The sequence below is a fragment of the Neodiprion virginianus genome, chromosome 2, assembly GCF_021901495.1.
Source record: "Neodiprion virginianus isolate iyNeoVirg1 chromosome 2, iyNeoVirg1.1, whole genome shotgun sequence".
Classification (NCBI taxonomy): Eukaryota; Metazoa; Arthropoda; class Insecta; order Hymenoptera; family Diprionidae; genus Neodiprion; species Neodiprion virginianus.
This window is the reverse complement of record NC_060878.1, coordinates 24,903,668-24,923,559: the sequence shown is the minus strand read 5'-3', so window position 1 is coordinate 24,923,559 and position 19,892 is coordinate 24,903,668. Positions and strand designations below refer to the sequence as shown.

At 37.4% G+C, this 19,892-nt stretch overlaps 1 protein-coding gene across 1 annotated transcript; it reads left to right on the top strand.

Moving 5' to 3' along the window:
• Positions 1–14,110: 14,110 nt before the first annotated feature.
• LOC124297790 (cleavage and polyadenylation specificity factor subunit 6-like) lies at positions 14,111–16,412 on the top strand. The gene is made up of 4 exons (XM_046749104.1): positions 14,111–14,205; positions 14,272–14,401; positions 15,951–16,207; positions 16,269–16,412. Exons 2-4 carry the CDS (start codon positions 14,395–14,397, stop codon positions 16,410–16,412), a joined length of 408 nt encoding a protein of 135 aa, XP_046605060.1. The 5' UTR covers positions 14,111–14,205; positions 14,272–14,394.
• Positions 16,413–19,892: the final 3,480 nt, after the last annotated feature.

Here is a 19,892-nt window from a genome sequence, read left to right as displayed (position 1 = left end):
ATTATCACTAAATGAACGAAATTGTCGGAAGGTGCAGTGTTATGATAATATTCGAGCGAAAACCCAATAAACGAGCTTACTCTCAATAAATCAGAGTGAAATAGAATGATCTCAGGTAGAGTTTTTTCTTCCAAATGTATATCGTAGAAAAGTTTCCCGACCCCGTAAGCAATTACAAAACCCTTTGACGTATAGATTGTCCTTATAAAACTGTGTAAACTAACGTGCAAAATCGAGTCGCAGTTTATCACTCTATTCCCCTGGTGCCAGTAAAACAGTTCACCAGCTCCAGGACGTCGAAGTAAGATTGAGAAAAAGAGGTAACAGAAGCACAAAGGGTTGCCAGACGAAAAAGAAACAGCAGGACGGCCGCAATGTCAAACCATTGTTAACAATTATTATTTCACTCTGTGTCGACTTTTGCACAGGTATAATTATCACCTAGATTTGATTACTTTTGCACCTTATTCCCCGCCAAGGTTGCTTATAAATTTCCTTTCAACCCTTCACGAACAAGTCTCTTTTTCCGAGCATCAAGTACACTCTGGGTCAAAATTACCCTGTCTCATTTTTCATACGTTTTCACTCCAAACATGCGCGTTCGATAGAGCTGAAAAAATTCAGCGACATACTTTCACCATCTTGGAATGTGATAGAGTAGTTTAAAATTACGAAGAGAAAAAGTATTCTAGAAAAAAATTTGCATTGAAAAAATTTTAGTATTTTGTAAAAATTTACATAAATCTGCTTAAAAGTTATTTTCGATTCATACAATTGAGGTATAGGTCCAGATCGGCCAGTGTTTGCTTGAAGAGTTAATCGAGAAGCAAGAAGCTAATCGCGGAGAACAGACGTAGGCGATTAGAGAGGGGCTATTCACTCATAAATCGGGTGACAAGCGGTTGCAATGATTTCCATGCTTTGATACGACGTCAACTGTGATTTCAAGCGAAATTTCACGCGATTTTAAAACGACTGTTTTCCAAAGTGGTTTGCAATTTTAATAAGTTCAATTTAATAACCCCCTCGACCAATAGTTTGGATCCGTGACTGGTCCTACCACTGGCATCGGGACAGCGAGTGATTAACATTCGAAAGGATTCCTTGTTGGCAATTATTTCTATTGTTTACTCAACATATGTTCGTATTTTATCTGGTTTATGAATGTTTTTTTCTTCTAGCTCTTTGGTTTCTATATTATAAATATCTTTCGGTTAAGTTTGGAGGATCTTGTCGTTTGATACGCTTTACATGTTTGTGAGTTGGTAATCGTACTGCTAACCGTTTACGACTGTTTTCAATTCGTACCAGGCATTTTCCACTGTAATTTTTGATTTCTTACGCGAGTCTTTTCTCAGTACTTGGTTGAGAACGTATTTCAGAGTGTTGACTATGGTATTCAGGACCTTCGCCCGAAAGCGTTCCAGGATTTCTGTGTTGGAATTGTTCGGGGTGTACGACAGTTGTATACGGCAGGTCCAGGCGGGCTTCAACATGGCTTGGACACGAGGGGTTTATTGTCGATTGACAGTTGAGGTTTTCAACCGAGGAGACAGTACATCTGTAGCAGTTTTTAGTCAAGTTGTTTCCTCTTCTTCCACATGTATATCTTACAGGTTAGTCTTGTATCCAGGTGTAAGCCTAGTCATTAATTAACGTGGTCTTCTTCTGGGTGTTGATGGCTGCTAAGATAAACTGGTGACATGTTTCCCTTTTCACGGTGAAGGTTACGGGCGTTAATTTCGTTTCGCTGATTTGAATGCGCCATGCTTTTAGCCAGGCTTGGACTATCCCATATAAAATGAAAACTTTCTAAGAAACTTTCAATAAAACATTTTGTAGAAAGATTACGAGAACCTTTTCAAGAACAACAACAATCAAGAAATCTTTTGCAAGTTTCTGGCGCGGACATTTTCAACTTACAGCAACCTTTTTTTTTGAAATATTTTTGAAATGTTTCTTTCCTTTCGTGAAAGATTTCAGAAAGTTTTCTGAAATATTCATTGTTACGTGGGTAAGGTCGAGATTTTTCGGATGTAGTTCCGAAGAACCCATACCTCCGATCGATTTGAAATTTGATAGACCCATGTATTTTGACGCATTAATCACGAATATGATGGTAAAAATACCCGCGAATTTGATTTCCAACGTCAAAACGTACTAAAACTGATTTTTAAGCAGTTTTTCCACGTTATTTTGGTAAGTGTTGATCTTAGAGAAAAATATTTTCACAAAAGATGCAGCTTACAAAACGACTCATCTTTTATGTTCCGTACAGTTTTTTTCTAAAACCATTCTGTTTCGAGAAAAATGGGATGATGCTCCAGTAACTACATTTTGCCAAAACTCCAATAGTTTCGATACCGTATACTTATGCACCTTACCGCGGGAAGGTTTGGCTTTGGTCTTTAGTCGAGAGGTTGGAATAAGTTCGGCATTCGTATGACGGGGGCATAGTATCATGTCAAAACCTTTTCATCTTAAAAGAGTCCCTTAAATGAAATCATCTTAAATCATCTTAAATGAAATTTTTCTCAGTGTATAATGGATCGAATTTCGTGATAGAACCCTCCAGTGGTTACTCAACATGGAACTAATTCCAAGCACCAGACATTGTGGAACACGTAAAAAAACATGACTATACACGAATCGCGATTGATATGTGGTGAATTTATGTGTAAAAAAAGGCAAGCACAATCACTGTGCAAACGCGGCTGAAAATACTTGACCCGAAAGATGTCCCATTACGTACAGCTTTACTGTCAATTTAACGATTGAACTATTGGCGAAATAAGTAGTGTTGTAAGCGAAAGATCAACAAGTATCCATAGAAACGATTACCGATCGCGTTTGTTTTTGTCGAGAAATTTGAAGGTTGCCTTTGGCCAATAGTTTGAAAACGAAGATAAAACATGCGGCAATGGTGAAATCGTGGAAATCGCCGAATGCAAGATAAGTCGTCGAAAGTACGAAAGGATCTTGAAAATGATTCACAGAGGACAACAGTTATCGTATTCAAATTTGCCAAGATACCAAAAGACGCCAATTACGCTCTTTATCAAAAAAAAATGTAGGCTTAACATATCCGCATAAAACGCAACAAATCACAAACGAGTGAAATTAAATGAATTATAAAAAATTCTGGAAGTAAAATACGATGCAAGAAAAGCCAAAAATAAAATGAATTGCAAAGGAAAAAGCTAAAACAAGACAAAATACAAAACCACAAACAAGTAAGAAAAAAAAAAACCACTTCAAAGACCAAACTCCAACCTTCCCGCGGTAAAGCACGTCAGTGCAAAAGATCGAAACTGATGGAAAGTAATGACTTTTCTTTGGTGAAACCCATTTTTTTTTTTTTTTTTTTAACAGAATGGTTTTAGGCAAAAACTGTACGGCACATAAAAGACAAGTCTTTCTATAAGCTACAACTTTTCTTGGAAATATTTTTCTCTAAGATCAACACTTATCAAAATAATATGAAATAACTGTTTGAAAATCAATTTATTTCCGACTCAACCATAAAGTAAACTTTTTTTACTTTAAAAATAAAATGAAAGCGCATTTGGAGATCATATTTCACGCAGATACAAATTATTGGGAAATTTGAGGTAATTTTTTTAGGGGGGCTCTCCACAAAATTGTAATTTATTTTTCGTGTCGTCTGAAGTTAAAAAAACAAAAGAAGCGAGCCCAAACAATTGCCCACAAGACGCATCGCAACGCCTAAGCCTCAGTCAATTTAAAAGTCCCAATTTTCGAATAAATATTACGGCCAGAGTTGAGTCGGATATAAAGTTCTATAACGTAACAGAGGAATAAAATTCGACTTTATTCCCTTGTTACATAATGAAATATTTTGTGAGTTTTTACCTTGAAAATCAAATTTGCGGTTATTTTCACTATCGTATTCGCGATCGGAGCGTCAAAATACGTGGACATGCCAAATTTCAAATCAATCAGAGTTATGGACTTTTCGGAACTTTATCCCCTTCCGGTGCTTTAACTGAACGTGACAGTCCTTGAGGAGAGATTTAGGGATCCTGTAACAGTTGTCTGGCAGGATTCTCTCAATCTTGAAGTTCACGGTTTCCATCCTTATTAGACCAATCAATCTAGGAAATAATAGGCGGTTTCATGACCTCAACCCCACCCAAATACTGACTATGCCACGATTTGAAGCATGGTTTATAGATGAAAAAAAAAAATAATTGCAAATACTGAATCTTTCAATTTCTGTGTTGCGTTGAGATGCATGAAAGTTACTAGCCTATGAGCAGGCTGCAACGTCCTACGCCAAATAAAAGGATACTCAGAGGATGATCAATTATTGCCGCAAATAAAAGCTCTGTGACATTGTGTTTTGATGAGCGTCTACTTGTTCTTCAGCGACTATGAATGAAAAAGTTGTACTTGTATAATCGTTGAATATTTCCTTTGGTGCAATTTTGGTAAATTTAATGGGAAATTCACCCGACTTTCTTGCTTCACGTGGAATAATATGCTACACAAAAGAGCAATCTTCTACATGATACTCTCGTACGTCAGAGAAGGCTGCGGAATAGGAATACGGAGCAGATTCTTGACGCGAACTTTCTTCTATCCCTTTCCTTTTTCGTATTTATCTTCTTTTTCCAATTACCTTTGATGGATTGAACCTTCTATCAATTCGTTTGCTAGCCAGACGGCCAGGCCTGCTGCTCATTGCTGTTATATGAAGGTATTCGATCATGTGTTGTTCTTTTTCTTCTACCATTGGTCACTTTATCATCATCGGAAATTGTCTGAAGTATACTCGTCAGCAAATAAGCACCATTCTCCTGGAGGTAGTCGTTTAAAAAATTCTAGTGAAAGTTAATTAAAAGCGTAGCATTTAATGAATTATCATGGCTGCACTGGGTTTCCATATGTTTCATTTTGATTTGCGAGAAGCGCAAAATTATAATGACTAGGCGTGATACGGTAGGGCTATAGTAATTACTTAAACGCAATTTCGAAGGAGTTCGAGACTGTGATTAATGTACATAGGTCTTCTGTTTTATACCGTCAACGATGTCCTGAAATGTTACAAATCATCCAGCAGTAGCCTGACTTAGAGATCTTCTATTAATTGAATATATATCACATTAATAAAGAATTTCATAGACCACGTGCAGTCTCTGATAATAAGTATTGTGCGCCCATGTATGCAAATGATCTACCAACAATTAACCCGGTACGTTTTTTATTTTCTCTTCTTTCGATAATTTTCTTTCTTGAGACTATGATCGTGTTTCGATCTTTTAGTCCCGTCAAAATTAGACATGAGTTCTGTTCCGCAGCAGAGTCACAGGTAGTGCGATTTTGGTGAGAAAAAATATGACCTGGACGACCACACCCTATAGATACTTGTCGATTGAAAAATGTGACGAATTTGTCGTTTGAATTTTAAACAAATGGAAAACCGGGTTTTGACGTCGCATCTTTCATCATTTGACTGTTTTCGGAGAACGATTTTAAGCTCAGTTTGTTCGTCTTACTGTCCACTACAAAGAAGGATCTTGCCAGTTTCTGATATCTTTGTTGGTGTTCGTGCAGCTGCGGAAAAAAAATGAAATACATTTTGGTTTAAATTGTGATTCCGGCCCTCAATTTTTTGCCCACCTTTGAACTCGCTGTGCGTATAATCGGATCCATATATTACGTCCTAAGTGTAAATTTTCCACGCGCAATTCAAGAAGTCGTTGATAATGCCATGAAATATGAAATATTATGTGGGAAACTTGAACATTTTGAAAATTCACAGCTCGTTAACAACTTCGACTCCTAGTTGGAAATTTTCAGCGTTGTTTGGGGATAGAATGGAGTATTTTCGCTGAAAATTTCAAGCGATTTCGAGTTGATAGAAAAAAGTTACAGCTATCTGAAAACAGCGATTTTTCAGAAATCAGTTGGTTTTGCGAAGCCGTATATAAAAAGGAACGCGATAATTAATAATAATTCGTGTAGATAGTGACAAAGTATACCTAGAAGAAAAATTTGAGCCGTCGGTTGGCCGTCTACTTGGAAAATTCTTGACTTGGCAGGGTTTCAAAGTTATGCGAAATTTTGCTAAAATAGTAGTTCGTGAAAAGGGTCCTAATTAAACTGGATTTTTCTTTGGAGTGAAACTCTATTTTTTTATTAAAAATACAAGGTCAGAGAAGGGGAATGCCGTTTGATTCGAGTCTTTAAGTCCCATAGAGCTCCCGTGAAAAAATCGTAAAAATTATTCAATTATAATAAACAGTCTAGAGTTTGATAAATTTTGAAATAAATACATGCAGTCACCAAAAATATTTCCAAAAAGTTGAAAATTATTTCAAATTTATAAAAATTAAATAAATTATCTGTACTAAATAATGTCAATATCTTCAAAAAGTTGCTTTGAAACGATCTTCCTTCAAATGTACCAAGTAGCAAGTATTTGAAGCTTAAGGGAAACCTTGCCCTTGGAGTGCCATATTTCAGGTGTTTACATTTTTTTTTTTTTTAAAGAAACGAGTAAAGCTTTTTGAGTGCGGTTTCTTTCTCGCTTTTATTCATGATATACAGAACGTAATAAAAAATTAAAAAAAAAAAAAAACCAAAATGGCGGCCGTTGCAGCTCCGCGAAAACAAGTTAACAAGTAAACGGCTGCCATCACTGCCCCCTCTTTGTTGATCTGAAACCCAAATTCCAAGCATATTATCAATGTGTGACCCTCTGGTCATGGAATGACGGATAGGTTTTTCGTTTAATACAAATTTCGGAAAATGGCGGCAATTAAAAGCAAAAAATCGAATTTTCGCGTTATTTTTCGTATAAAAAGATAAATAATAAATGCAAAAATGTATCTATCGAAAAAACGATCCGTCATTCCGTGAAGACATATTTTCTGAGTATGCTCTCCAAATTTCAGGTCGATATGTTAATTACAGCGATCAGGAGAATGGCGGCCAATTTTAAAAACGTGTTTTCGAGAAAAACGCGTTTAAAGTTTTGTAATGTGTTTACACAAATGTGTTTATAATTACCGCTAATCGGCAATGCCTGATCCATAGAGGCATCCCTCCTCTTCTTCTAGCTGCTCATGTTGAGCCGCTAACATCTCCCGCTACTCAATCCGGGCCTTTTTTGCTGCGTTGGTCACCTGCCTCTGCTGAGACGGTCAGAGCGCGCTGACGGTGTCAACTTCAAACGCCTTTAAAATATCGTAAACGTTCGAAATCCGGGAAACGCTTCGACAGATTTATTTCTACTTACATATAGATTAAGAATCCGTAGTAAAAAAAAAATTGATTTTTTGAAAATTTCAAGGGCAAAGTCTCCCTTAATAACTTTTTACCCGTTAGGATTACGAAAAAACTACTTCAGGACTGTTTTGTAGAAAATTAAATTTCCTACAAGAATCATTCATGAGAAATTAAAAAAAAAAAATTTTTCGTAGTTTTACCGGATAAAAACGAAAAAAAATTTTATACGTGTTATTTAAATGGGAAAATAAAAATTCATTGAGCTTAGTGGAGAATTGAGATATCGAGCTGCACTTTTGAGGGAATTTTTTTATACCTAAAAGAAGGTTTTCAGGAAATAGCACTTGAGAAAAAAAAAAAATTTTTTTTTTTTGGACCACTCTAACTGCTACCATTGCATAGCTACGAGATTAGTTTTTCTTACTAACGAATGATATGGTGCATCATAAGAATTATAAATGCAAGAATGCTTTACGCTGTGATGGTAACTGCGCAGATCGATACGGATCTAAGAACTAATGGTAACAGCGTGCAAGACGCTGTTATGGTAATCGCACGTCGGTAATTAGTGGCACGAAGAGGATGCTACCGCGATTACCGGCTGAAACGTGGCATAACCACTACTTTGTTTATTTTGTTACAAACGCTTTAAAGACTACTAAGATGCATAAAAAATTAAAACTAACAAAGTTATACAATGAGGATGTCAAACAACAAACGTATGTCGATTAATATCACCGCCCACAAACGCCGCATTCACTAGATCGTAACATTTTTTTTTTTTTTTCAGTCAACGACTTTTTTCTTTCAATGTAAGTATTCTAGAGGAGTAAGTCTCCGGCTAAGTAACCATAGATGCCGGGTACTTTTTCAAGCCACAAACATTTCCAAATATACTGGTTAGTATCATTTATTACTCGGCTATATTCATATACATATATACCACATAGACGGCAGTGTACGTTTTTTCGGCATAAGGTAGTGCAGAGTGTTGTACTTCGCTGGCTTCAAAAATTCAACGATGGTTCTAAAGTGACGAACTATTAACCGATATAACTAAGTACAGTTTATTTTTATTTCTTTAAATACTGTGAACAAACTTGCAACACAAGTGCTACAACCATGTGATCTATTCGGAAAAGATATTTTATATAATTACGATCGAACTTCATTCAAGATAAGTTCGTTCGAACGTTCAAATATTTCGCATTTGTTTGAAATTTCTTCAGAGTTACTCAATGAGTTATAAAACGTAAAAGCACCCCAGATCATGTGAAATAAACTTGATGTTCATCCACAGAATACTCAATTTTCAGAAATGCATCTTTTACCTAATATGTGAATCCGTTTTCTAAGCGGCTTTTCGCTAAAAAATTAATATGAAAGCGTATTCTTTAGATTTTTATTGACAAACAGACGAATTTTGTCTCAGTGCAATGTTTTCTGTGAAAGAGCACTAATTCTGAGAAATTTCATTTAATAACGTCTTTGTAGCTCCATTTGGTCATCTCGTAATCATTTCGCATAGTTATTTTAGTGCACAAACGTGCGTGACAATCCACTGAAATCAATTTTTCTTTCACGCATGTATAGCTTTTAGTTCAATGAGTGTTTATAAATACGTCTTATAGCAGGAGAAGCAGTTTCATAAATTCGTATTTTTATAATATAAAATTTGCAATATTTAAAAAGATTGTGAAGTGAAACTGTCTTCACCTTTTCAATTTTAATTTACTATTCTAAAGTATGTGGTTATTTCTAGTAAATAAGAAAATTTTCACAATATAATTGCAATACAATTTTTGAAAGATGCCTTGCATGTACGTGAAAATTAATACTGACGAAGAATTGATTAAATAAATGTAGCGTCAAATAAGCGCAATGTTTTTTTTCAATTTCTTGGTGTATGGCATAAAATAAATTTCACACAAACTTTACCAAAAACTTATCACGAAAATATCCTGATGAATGAATGAAATTTAAAGCAAAGAAAGAAAAATTTGATAAAATGTATCACGCATATCTATCCTAAACTACAGCTGACATGTACGTTGGTATCCTCGCTGTAAACCCGTCTGACAGAGATATAAATTTCTTCATAGCCTGATATGCAAGCTTCAATTATGCAAACATAATTTTGGGCTCTGTTCTGGTGTAGATTGGATTAAGTTGATTTTGAAACTACAACGACTATTATTTCCACGATTATTTATCGGTGCCTGAGTAAAATGCATGCCTGCGCCTGCACATACTGATTCATTCATTGTGATACATACAAGGAAATATACAATACGCTGAAATGAACGCAGCAAATTGAGCCTCTAGTCAGCACAGGCGTCTGAGGAAAAATGAAAAAGCAGCAATCATCTCGGAAAACCCTGATAATGGACGGCGACGTTGAGGTTGAAAAGTCGACACACGCTTCCCGGGATAATCGCTTTGATGATCACAGCTTACAGAGGTAATGGACTATTACAAAAATGGGCTTGAATCCCAGCCCGCAGAGATGACTTGACCCTCCGAGGCACCTGCAGCCTCGAAAACAATTTTCGGTAAATAGAAACGCCGTTCCAGTCTTTCCTTAGATACTTCTCTCTTTTTTTGTACTTTGTATCTTATTATTCGTCATACTTTTTATTTAGTTCTCATCATCATCAGAAAAAGGAAAGCAACAGCTGTTGCACCTCGCTAGATCTCCGACCACTTGTGGGAGGTGGTAAAGGATGTGAATCCTTAACCACAAGGAATCGGGCTTGGATTGAATGTACAATTTTAACAATTTCCTCGCTGCAATTTCATCAATGGATGATACATAGTGTCTTTTAACATAAGGATAAGGATTATGGACTTCTTGGGCAAACAGCAAAACAATTACATTATTATCATGTTGCACAAATTATCTTCACTCTTATGTGCACTGAATAAATTATGGGTTTTTGTAGATTATAAGAAATATTCGTGATTTAATTTGAAAGTTGTTGCCTAGTAGTTGCTGAGAGCAAAAAAATCTATTTCTGTCAAGGACTTATGTCTAGACTATAGACTGGTTAGTGGATAAACTACCCCACTCAAGCTGGGAAAAGTACGTTGATCCTTTTCCGGTAGCGTTCCTGAAAAATTTCCATGGCTTGTGGAAGTTGTTATGCAAGAACAGTTGCAAGAACGACTCAAACTGTTTTCTGGAATCGGTGACTGCACCTCTTCACATTCTCCGATTTCAGGTCAAAAAGATCCTATCGAACTTTCACAAATCATGAGAGACATGGTCGCGAATTTATCAGAATATGATTGTTACAGAGAAAAACTGTCCATCTTGGCGTAAACACGTGGGTCGCCAATATTTTCGAAAGGACTGGCAGGGCTGCCTTCCCTTGTGCCTGGCGTTGACGACAGTTAGAGGTGCGATAAAGGATAGATATGATCAACACACCATTCTGAACGCTGCGGGGATAACCTGGATGATTTCTCGCTTACAATGAAAGTATATCCGGAAGAATCTTCGCTGAAACAGGAAAAAAATAAGGCAACGGTAATGGCTTGGGTAAAATTCCGAATAATATTCCGACGCAATTCTAGTCAAAGAGATCTTCCTGAAAGACTTTCTGTAGTTCCACTTTGGAAGGATGCGGATTCAACAAAAAGCGTGCAAAGACGATGCGGAAACAATCGGTTTATACTATTACCCGTGTGAAAGTTTACAATTAGGAAAAGACCGGTGGGTAGTAAATACTTGACCGGTACTATCTCAAAAGGTCGCCGGTCGGCACAGCATTGGAACAAAACGCTACCGCAGTTAGATACTCTCGCGGAATGTTGATAAAGTGCTGGGCTAAAATGTTGACACGATATTGTAGTGAATCGTAAGCACAGTTATAGATACCGTAGCTCGCTTCCCACTTGTTGAGAAGAGCAATACAAAAGTTTTCTGTTACTATAAAATAGTCGGTAAAGTAGAGTACGAATAGGAACTTGGAACAGTGTAGAAAGATGTAGAAAGAAGAGATGTAAGAAAGTTCTGGATGGAGGGATGATATATAAAACAGAAGGAAAGAGTAAGCTAGTCAGTCGGTCAGTCAGAGTTCAGTTGTGTCACAGTACGTAAACTAAGAAGGTATAAAATAAAGAATAACATACAAAAGAATAAGTGATCTGTTTTTGTTGATATCCTACACTAATATCCTAATACCAATCGTAGTGCAGCATTGGTACTCTATCGCAGACCAGCTGTATGGATGCTAATCCTTAGCCAATAAAATAACTCGGAAAGACGCGCAATCACATTTTATACGTTATATAGAGGGTAGAGGTAAAGAAAAGTATTTCATATGGGTTAACAACTGAAAACGTGCCCGAAAAAAGCAGCAAATAGTGCTTTAACAAGTCACCAGAATTGCGCTCGTAAGCAATAAGAGTACCAATCTGATTGGCGCTCCGTGGAACTTTTGCTGCAGCAACACCATCTTAATTTGCCTCTACTTTACGGACACGTTACATACATGGAGACAGTCCTCGTTACCTCTACTCTCCATAATACGTGATATAGTAGTTCCTAACAACTTACGGTAAAGAGTCAATGGATGAAAACGCAGTCTCAAGTTTAGCTAAGGTGCCGCTGACCTGGATCTGAAAGTTGTAATCGATCGAAGCGCCCTCTGCGTAAGTTTCCTCGGTTCCGAACCATTCGAAGGTGGTACTCTCCACCGGGGAGTAGCGCAACACAATATTAGACAAAACGCGGTCGGTAAAAGACCTGAATCTGAGTCGGTAACCATACCAACAGGATTGACCCGAATTTTGCATGCAAATGATGACGTTATGTGTGTAGCGATTGCATCACGACCGAACTGATTATTTTGATAGTTTTACGGTGAATATAGCAAATTCAATTTATTGTTCCGTGAAACACCCTTGAATATGGGACATTCTTTGACGAATCGGACAGATTTAGTTAAAAATCGACCGACACAATTTTGATGTAGCTTAAAATTTTTTCACGGGTTCTATATCGAAAAAATAGAGATACGTATTCGAGGATTATTCTATTTTACATATTTCGTAACATAGAGGGGATCGAAAATTTGATAATTTGGTATTTTTTGGCATGGAGAACTCATTTTCAAAAATTCATAACGCCGATTCTGTTTGAGCTGAAAAGTTCGTTTTTTCAACCCAAAGCTAATACAATGAATTTTAATGCAACAATTGTTTCATTTACGATTATTCCGAAATTTATATTATTATAAATAATTAATATGTTTAAATCGATTTTTAGCAATTGCCTTCACCTCGTAGCGAGTTCTCAGCACGATCATCGTATTCTACGTCAAATTATCTATCAATAACGCATTTTTATTTGGTGGAGAAATTATTATTACTGTAGGAAAAAATTAATTTATCCAGCGCGGCACGTTACATCGGCGCGCGAGTTCCATTGCATGCCTCATCATCTTGCCTCGTATCGTTTTCTTCTGTAATATAAATGATTACTGTATATTCTCAATTGAATAATAATATTCAATAGCAAGTAAGACTTTATAAAAAATGTAACAAAAAAATAATCAAATACAAAATATTATTGTGTCAAATAAAAAATCAATTTATTAAGATTTTAATACATTATTTTTAGTTAATAAGTACCTCGTCCTACAGTACGTCGTACAATATTTACATTTATTCTTGAAAAATTGTATGATTCCAACCTCTCCTGAAGAATTGGAAGCAAAGCAATTCTAATTGTGTCAAAAAAAAACGGTTGTACAAATTTTTAAACGAAAAATACTATACATATTAAATTTGAATGTAAATATTGTGAGACGTAATGCAGAACGAGGTGTTTATTAACTAATAATAATGTATTAAAATCTTGGTAAATTAATTTTTTATTTGCCACAATAATATTTTGTATTTTATTATTTTTTTGTTACATTTTTTATAAAGTCTTATATGCTAATAAATAATATTATTCAATTAAAAATATTGAGTAATCATTTATATTACAGAGGAAAACGATACGAGGCAAGATTATGAGGCGTGCAATGGAACCCGCGCGCCGATGTGACGTGCCGCGCTAGATAAATTCTTTTCCTCCAGTAATAATAATTTCTCCATCAATTAAAAATACGTTATGGTTAAAATATTTGACGTAGAATACGATGGTTGTGCGAAGAACTCGCTACGAGGTTGAGGCAATCTTTAAAAATCGATCGAAACATATTAATTGTCTATAACAGTATAAACTTCGGAATAGTCGTTAATGAAAGAATTGTTGTAATAAAATTCATTTTATAAGCTTTGGGATAAAAAAAAACGAACTTTCCAGCTCAAATTGAACCGGCGTTATGAATTTTTGAAAGTGAGTCTTCCAAGCCAAAAAATACCAAATTATCAAACTTTCGATCCCCTCTATTTTACGAAATATGTGAAATAAAAAATCCTGGAATACGTATCCCTATTTTTTCGATATAGAACCCGTCAAAAAATAATTTCAGCTAAATCAAAAATGTGTCGGTCACAAAGGTGTTCGCTTGTAAACGAATGTCCCATATACATTAAATCATATCGCGCAATATTAGTTTTACACAGCACGACGTAATTTTAAAATGATCTCATAAATATCACCATTCACCATTTGTAGATATTTGGAAATATGTTCGAAAAATACGATTGAAACAAAACGGGTACGAATCGTTGTGGTCTCGTTTTACGAAGTTACGCCATCGGTCGCCCCCCCCCCCCCCCCAAACACCGCTTCTCCTTGTCGCAAACTTGAATAGACATGTTTATTTTCCGTCCGTGCATAACATTGTATTCGATTATTCGCTCAGTCCACGGATAGCGGGCGGCTGTGCGCGAGAAAAAAAAATCTTTGTGTCGTCAGACGACTGTGCTCGAACATTTTGTATTTCGAAAATAAAGAGTATTTCTCATTCTTCTTCAGAGGTTTTCCATGAGGTACATACATGATTATCTCTGGTGAGTATTTATACATATATATACATTATACAGTCGTGGATGTAGACGGTACGCGAGGAAACGCAGAAGTGACGGCCGTGCGGATAGTGGGGACAGTGGCGTGTGTGAAGCGCAAGCGTCGACAAAAGACTCAGAAGAGAGTCAGTCGTTCACGAACCACCGGCAACGATGAACCGTAAGTAATTTGTCACCAATCATAATATTTGGCGCGTAAATACTTTTTTGCACGCAGAAAATGCATTCTTTCGCATTATTGGTGTTATCGAAAAACATCAATAGCGTACAAAATATTTTAAGTTAGTAGGTCTGGGCCCGCGAGTAACGGGCGGTGGGAAATGAGCCTATGTTTATGTATGGCAGCTCCGGCCCAATACCACTCGCAAAAAGCCAAATTCCATAATAATCAAAATTATGTTAATCCTCACATAATACGTGAAAAACGTTGATCCTACATCTTTTTAGGTTTTTTATTTATGTAATGAATGTATATCATTTAAGCTATAAATAACAGGGTCGCTACTGGTCAGGGAATTCTGGAAAACCTGTAAAAGCCTGGGAATTCGGAAATTCTGGAATAGTCATGGAACTGTCATGGATTTTTTTTTCGGAAACTCAGGGGATTGTTAACTATGTTTTTTATTATAAAAATACGTCCCACTGTTTTCATTGTAAAATTCAACATTTTTTACATCGAAATCCACGCGAAATTATCGAAATCAATAATTTTGTACTCGTTAATCATTTTTTTCGCATACCTATTCTACGCTCTCTGTTGTTAAATATTTATTAACATATGACAAATGTTGATTTTCACACATGTCTGAAAATAATTAACGGCGAGACGAATGGTACGTGGGTACGATCAACGATACACATAAACATTGTAAATAATTAAATGACAATGAACTTTGCAATGTACCATCGCAGTGTTAGCAAAATTTGCGAATAACGCGTAATATTCCGTTACCGCAGCGTACGAACGCTGTACAAGCCGCTCGCGCACCGAGCGTTTTTTTATAAAATCATTCATAGTTATAATATTTATAATCCGATTACACTGAAACTTTCGCAGTTACCTTCTCTAGTACTCTGGTTCGCTTTACTCACAGCAACAATACGCGTTGCAACTTCCCTTTCTGACGTTTCACTTTTCGTGAGTTAGATCCCCATTACAAACGTGCGTAAGAGCTTTAATTTGGAAACCTTCGCTTCAAAAAGATCTTGCGGATAGAGAAACGCGATCTTAGTTTATTCAGGTTTTGAATTGGGTCGTTAATTTTTCTGTTTTTTTTTTTTTTTTTTTTTTTGAGCCACCCTCTATTCAGCTTCAGCAGCTCGAGAATATTTATAAACCGCTCTAAATTAGGGATTCGAATGCACAATTTCAATAAAATATCAAATGATCGATTAATCGATAAATTATTACCGATTCAATCGAGTCTTATTCCATAATTTTTTTCGACTCGATTAACCGATGCATCGATTATTTTTAGCTTAGTGGCCATCGCGATGCGGTACATAGGCTGGGAATTCGGGACCAAGATTTTGAATGAATTTTATTATTCGTGAGCGATATATTTTTCTGTATTTCCAAGTACTGTATGTATACCTAAACACCTGGCAACTGCCGCACTAGCAAAGCGGATGTAGGGAAGGTCGCTCGCGTTGATTTTGATAAATCGTTGATTTGGCATAGGACTAATTTTGCGAACTTTATTTTTTAGTAAACAACAATCAAGAAGGAATTTTGAATCCAGCGGGGATTCGGGTGGATCCGAACCAGCCACCACCTCCGGGCGTTGAGGCGCAACCTCAATGTCCCGGAGGTGTAAGTGTGCGGCTGAGGCCCCCGGTCCCGCTACAGCAGCCGGGGGTGGCGTGGGGGGTCAACCCAAATCCCCCACGTCCGGGATACCATTGGGGCAACGCGCCGCCCCAGTGGTATGGATGGCGGCAGGAGCCTCAACAGCCCCTAACGCCGGTAAGTAATCTTGTGTTTTCGTACACAATTATGCGTGTGCTTATGCATTTTCTTTGCCTAGATTCCGGAACTCTACGGCGAGCGACAGGGGCTGTTGATGGCGGCCGCTGTTCAGCCGCCACCGCCGCCACTCCAGTCCCCGATGATGCTGTTCCGCCGCCCTCTCCTGCTGCCTCTCGGTGGCGAGGCCTGCTCGCGCGGCTAGCCCGACGCTAGAGGTACGTCCTCAACTACATATTTGATTGTTTCCAATTTTTTTTTTTGCAGTTATTGAAAGAGTCTGTCTAAGAATTGAAAAGTGGTTTAATTGTGTAATTTTCAAAAACTACGCAGTAGCCAGTATAATGTAACGATGACCGTCAGTAGATATCTTCGCGAAGCATACCATATTTTTCTGACACATTTTTATTGCCCAAGGAGTTGGGATGTTATACCCTCGCCGCGTGTGAACCGCTATATACTGTTATTGCCGTGGCGAAACAGTTTTACTTTTCACTGTTTTCGTATTTTATAATTTCATATAGAATAGTTGCTCATCGGTCAAATATGCTCGTGACATTGGATCACAATTATTTGGTTGTTGATAGGAACGGATCACGGAGGCTGTCCGGGTGGCGGTGGCAATCGCTATGACCACCGGCGGTCCCGTTCCTCGAGGGGAAGGCAGCCGCCGAAACCGGCACCGCCGCCGTCGAGGAGGTGGTAGGGGAAACCGCAGGGCCGGGAGTGGGGGGCGCAACCAGCGAACGTTCAATTTTTATTAAATTTTATTTTTTCAAATAAAATATAATTTTGTAAAACTAGATTGACACCACTGAACTTTAGAGTTCAGCGTGATTCACTCATTGACACATATCCTAAGGTTGGATTCGACAGCCATGGGTTATATTGTTTATTGAGATTGAGTTTGTTTTGCGCTCGGCCGACCATGGCTCTGTAAATTTCTCTGTGTTTCCAACATAACTGTCTAGTGTGAAAAATTAGCCGTCTCAGATTCATGGTCCCCAAGTGTACCAACATTTCATGGAATGATTGAACGGCCTAGATTCATATTTGTGCTATACGGCTTCGGTTGCCTGTTTCGATAAAGCTAGATTTATCTAATTAGCTCTTATGTAAGATAAAATTTTCCAACTATGATTAATTATTTCATAGAATAAAAGTTGATACTCTGGCACACCGTTCCGGAATCTGAGTACATGAGAGTTTAGGGAGATGCAAATAGACGGAACGGAACACGAAACTTGTTGTATACACCTACGTATACAACAAGTATAATCGTAAACATACTGAAGACGGCATTCGTTAGGCGTCGGAGGGGGCTGATTCGACCCTTATACATGGGGCGGCACCATTAGGTAATCCAGTTGCGAGTTCGGAAGCTTTACGGTTGTGATTTCTATATTTAAGTATAGTACGTAATATCTTTATAATATAATGCTTATAAATTTGATACTGTTAGTTAGATAACACTCTTGGCGTCGACTGCTTTTGACGGTCACAGTTCCAGTCTTATTCCTAAGATTATATGGCGCGATATAGGTTGCCTATAACACGGCTCTAATACTCCGTGTTTGCAATCACAATTTATAGATATTTGTAGTTGGATATTGTTACGTTCTGAGAGGAACGTTTTGAGTCGATTCTGATTCGCTGCGTGATTTAAATTATTCTCCTAACTTACGTAGTTGGTATATCTAAATCTTGGGAATCCGCTGATCAGCTCCTCAGATCTTCGTTCAACTCGCCTACAATTCTGACAGTTTGTTAGGTAAGGCTCGTGCCAACCATCACTACGCGTGATTGAAATAATTATTTATAACAACTAGGGGCTTCGCCCCTGCGCGCTTCGCGCGCCAACCCCATCTCGGCGCTACGCGCCTCACTATTTCCTTACGCATTGTCTAGTAGACAGGCGAATTCCTTCATGTTGATTTGATGACAGGTCTGCACTTGCTGTCCACTTCAATTCCTTCTGTGCTTACTTTTCTTTTTTTCATCAATCTAAGCTTCCATTCGCTGGTTGAAAATTGGTGTTCCTTCTCTATTGATATCGATCTATCTCCTTGACTTGCTGAATTATTTTTGCTACCGCTCTGCCCGTTATTCTCCAAAATCACCTTCTTTATATTATTTTTTTCTCTATATTTGCGTTGCTGTAAACTGTTAATTCCGCAAAACACCTCTTTCTCTTGTGGTCAACATCGATCCTGGTCGTCCTCTTGCCTGGTTATACGAATATTTGATGGATATTATTCTATGGCTTATTTGGTTCTTCGCACTTACAATTTTATTTTCCTCTTTCTTTTGTGATACTTCCGACCATCCACCATCTTCATCGCCTTGTCTGCTGCTTGAAACTCCTCCTTTCTCCATTGTCATCGTAAACCCTGGCTGTCGTTTTGACTGTTCGGTGATATATTTAGATTTACTATCATTTGATTGTTACTTTTCATACTTATTACTCACTATCTGAATTTTATTTTGGTTCTGCAAGACATCAAAGTGTCCACTGTCTCCGTCGCTGGTGAAGAGTAGCGAGAATTGTGTTTCATTTTGTGATCCGATCCGGTGTGGATAAATTTGTTCTTCGCGATACACGATTAAACATATCTTAAAAATGTCCGCACCTGCAGCTAATTCTGCTTCTCCCCCGAATATTCCATTTTTATTCATATGTGATTTGTAATCACCAGGTGACCTAATCACAGCACCGTTTGACTCATTACCTGTAATAAAACCCGCAAATCTAGACCAATTATCCACTATATTTGAAACGATACTCAGTCTCACCTCTGCGTGTCGATCTTGAGTGCCGTATACACGATACGCCAACGCGCGAAAAAGACAATTCCCGTCGGGAATCATCTTGATAATTTTCGTTTGCATGTTCATTTTTTGCGCGTCAGAAACAGATACCTATAAAGATATTTGTCAAAGACTGTCATAAACAGCCGATGACAGCTGTCAAAGGGTTTGCTAGATGCTTTTTGTTTTGTTTTCGGGATCTCACCCCACCGCCAACTTCATGCGTATACTATTGTTATTATAATCTTTTTTATACTATGGTTATTATAGTCTTTTTTTTACTATTGTTATTATAATATTTTTCTACGTTCATTTGTTTGAAACTTTTTTATTAGATAGAGAGACACTTGGGTTAACTACACATTTATTAACAATCTAATTCTTCTAATTCTCAATGGTAGGTTTACAGTTGTGGTACAAACTAATGTTAGTCACTATCGCAGTCACAAACTGTTAATAAGTCTCGGAGATTCTGAATTAATTATAATATGATTTGATTCTAGGATTTCGGTAAAGTTCTGATCTGCTCTCTATGATGTCTAAATCTTTTCTTGTGTACTCTATGATGTCTGAAGTTCTTCTCTTCTATTCTGTTCTCTGGAAGGGTTGAATTAGAGGGAAAGTAGGATGAGTTCAAACCGCGTCGCGGTTTTTCGCGGGTCTCGGATGATTGGTTAAGGATGAAGAAAAAGTTGAGGGTAAGGTTTTTGGTTAGCAAATGAGATCTCGGTGGTGGATTAGCGCGAGGTGGTTGGTTTAGGGAAGCAAGCGGCGAAGCGCTAATTGGTCTTATCGTCATTAAAATGAAGGCGCTATCCTGAATTCTGAGAATAAGGGTTTCTTTCTCTGTGAGCTATCCATGATTTCTCTTCCCACG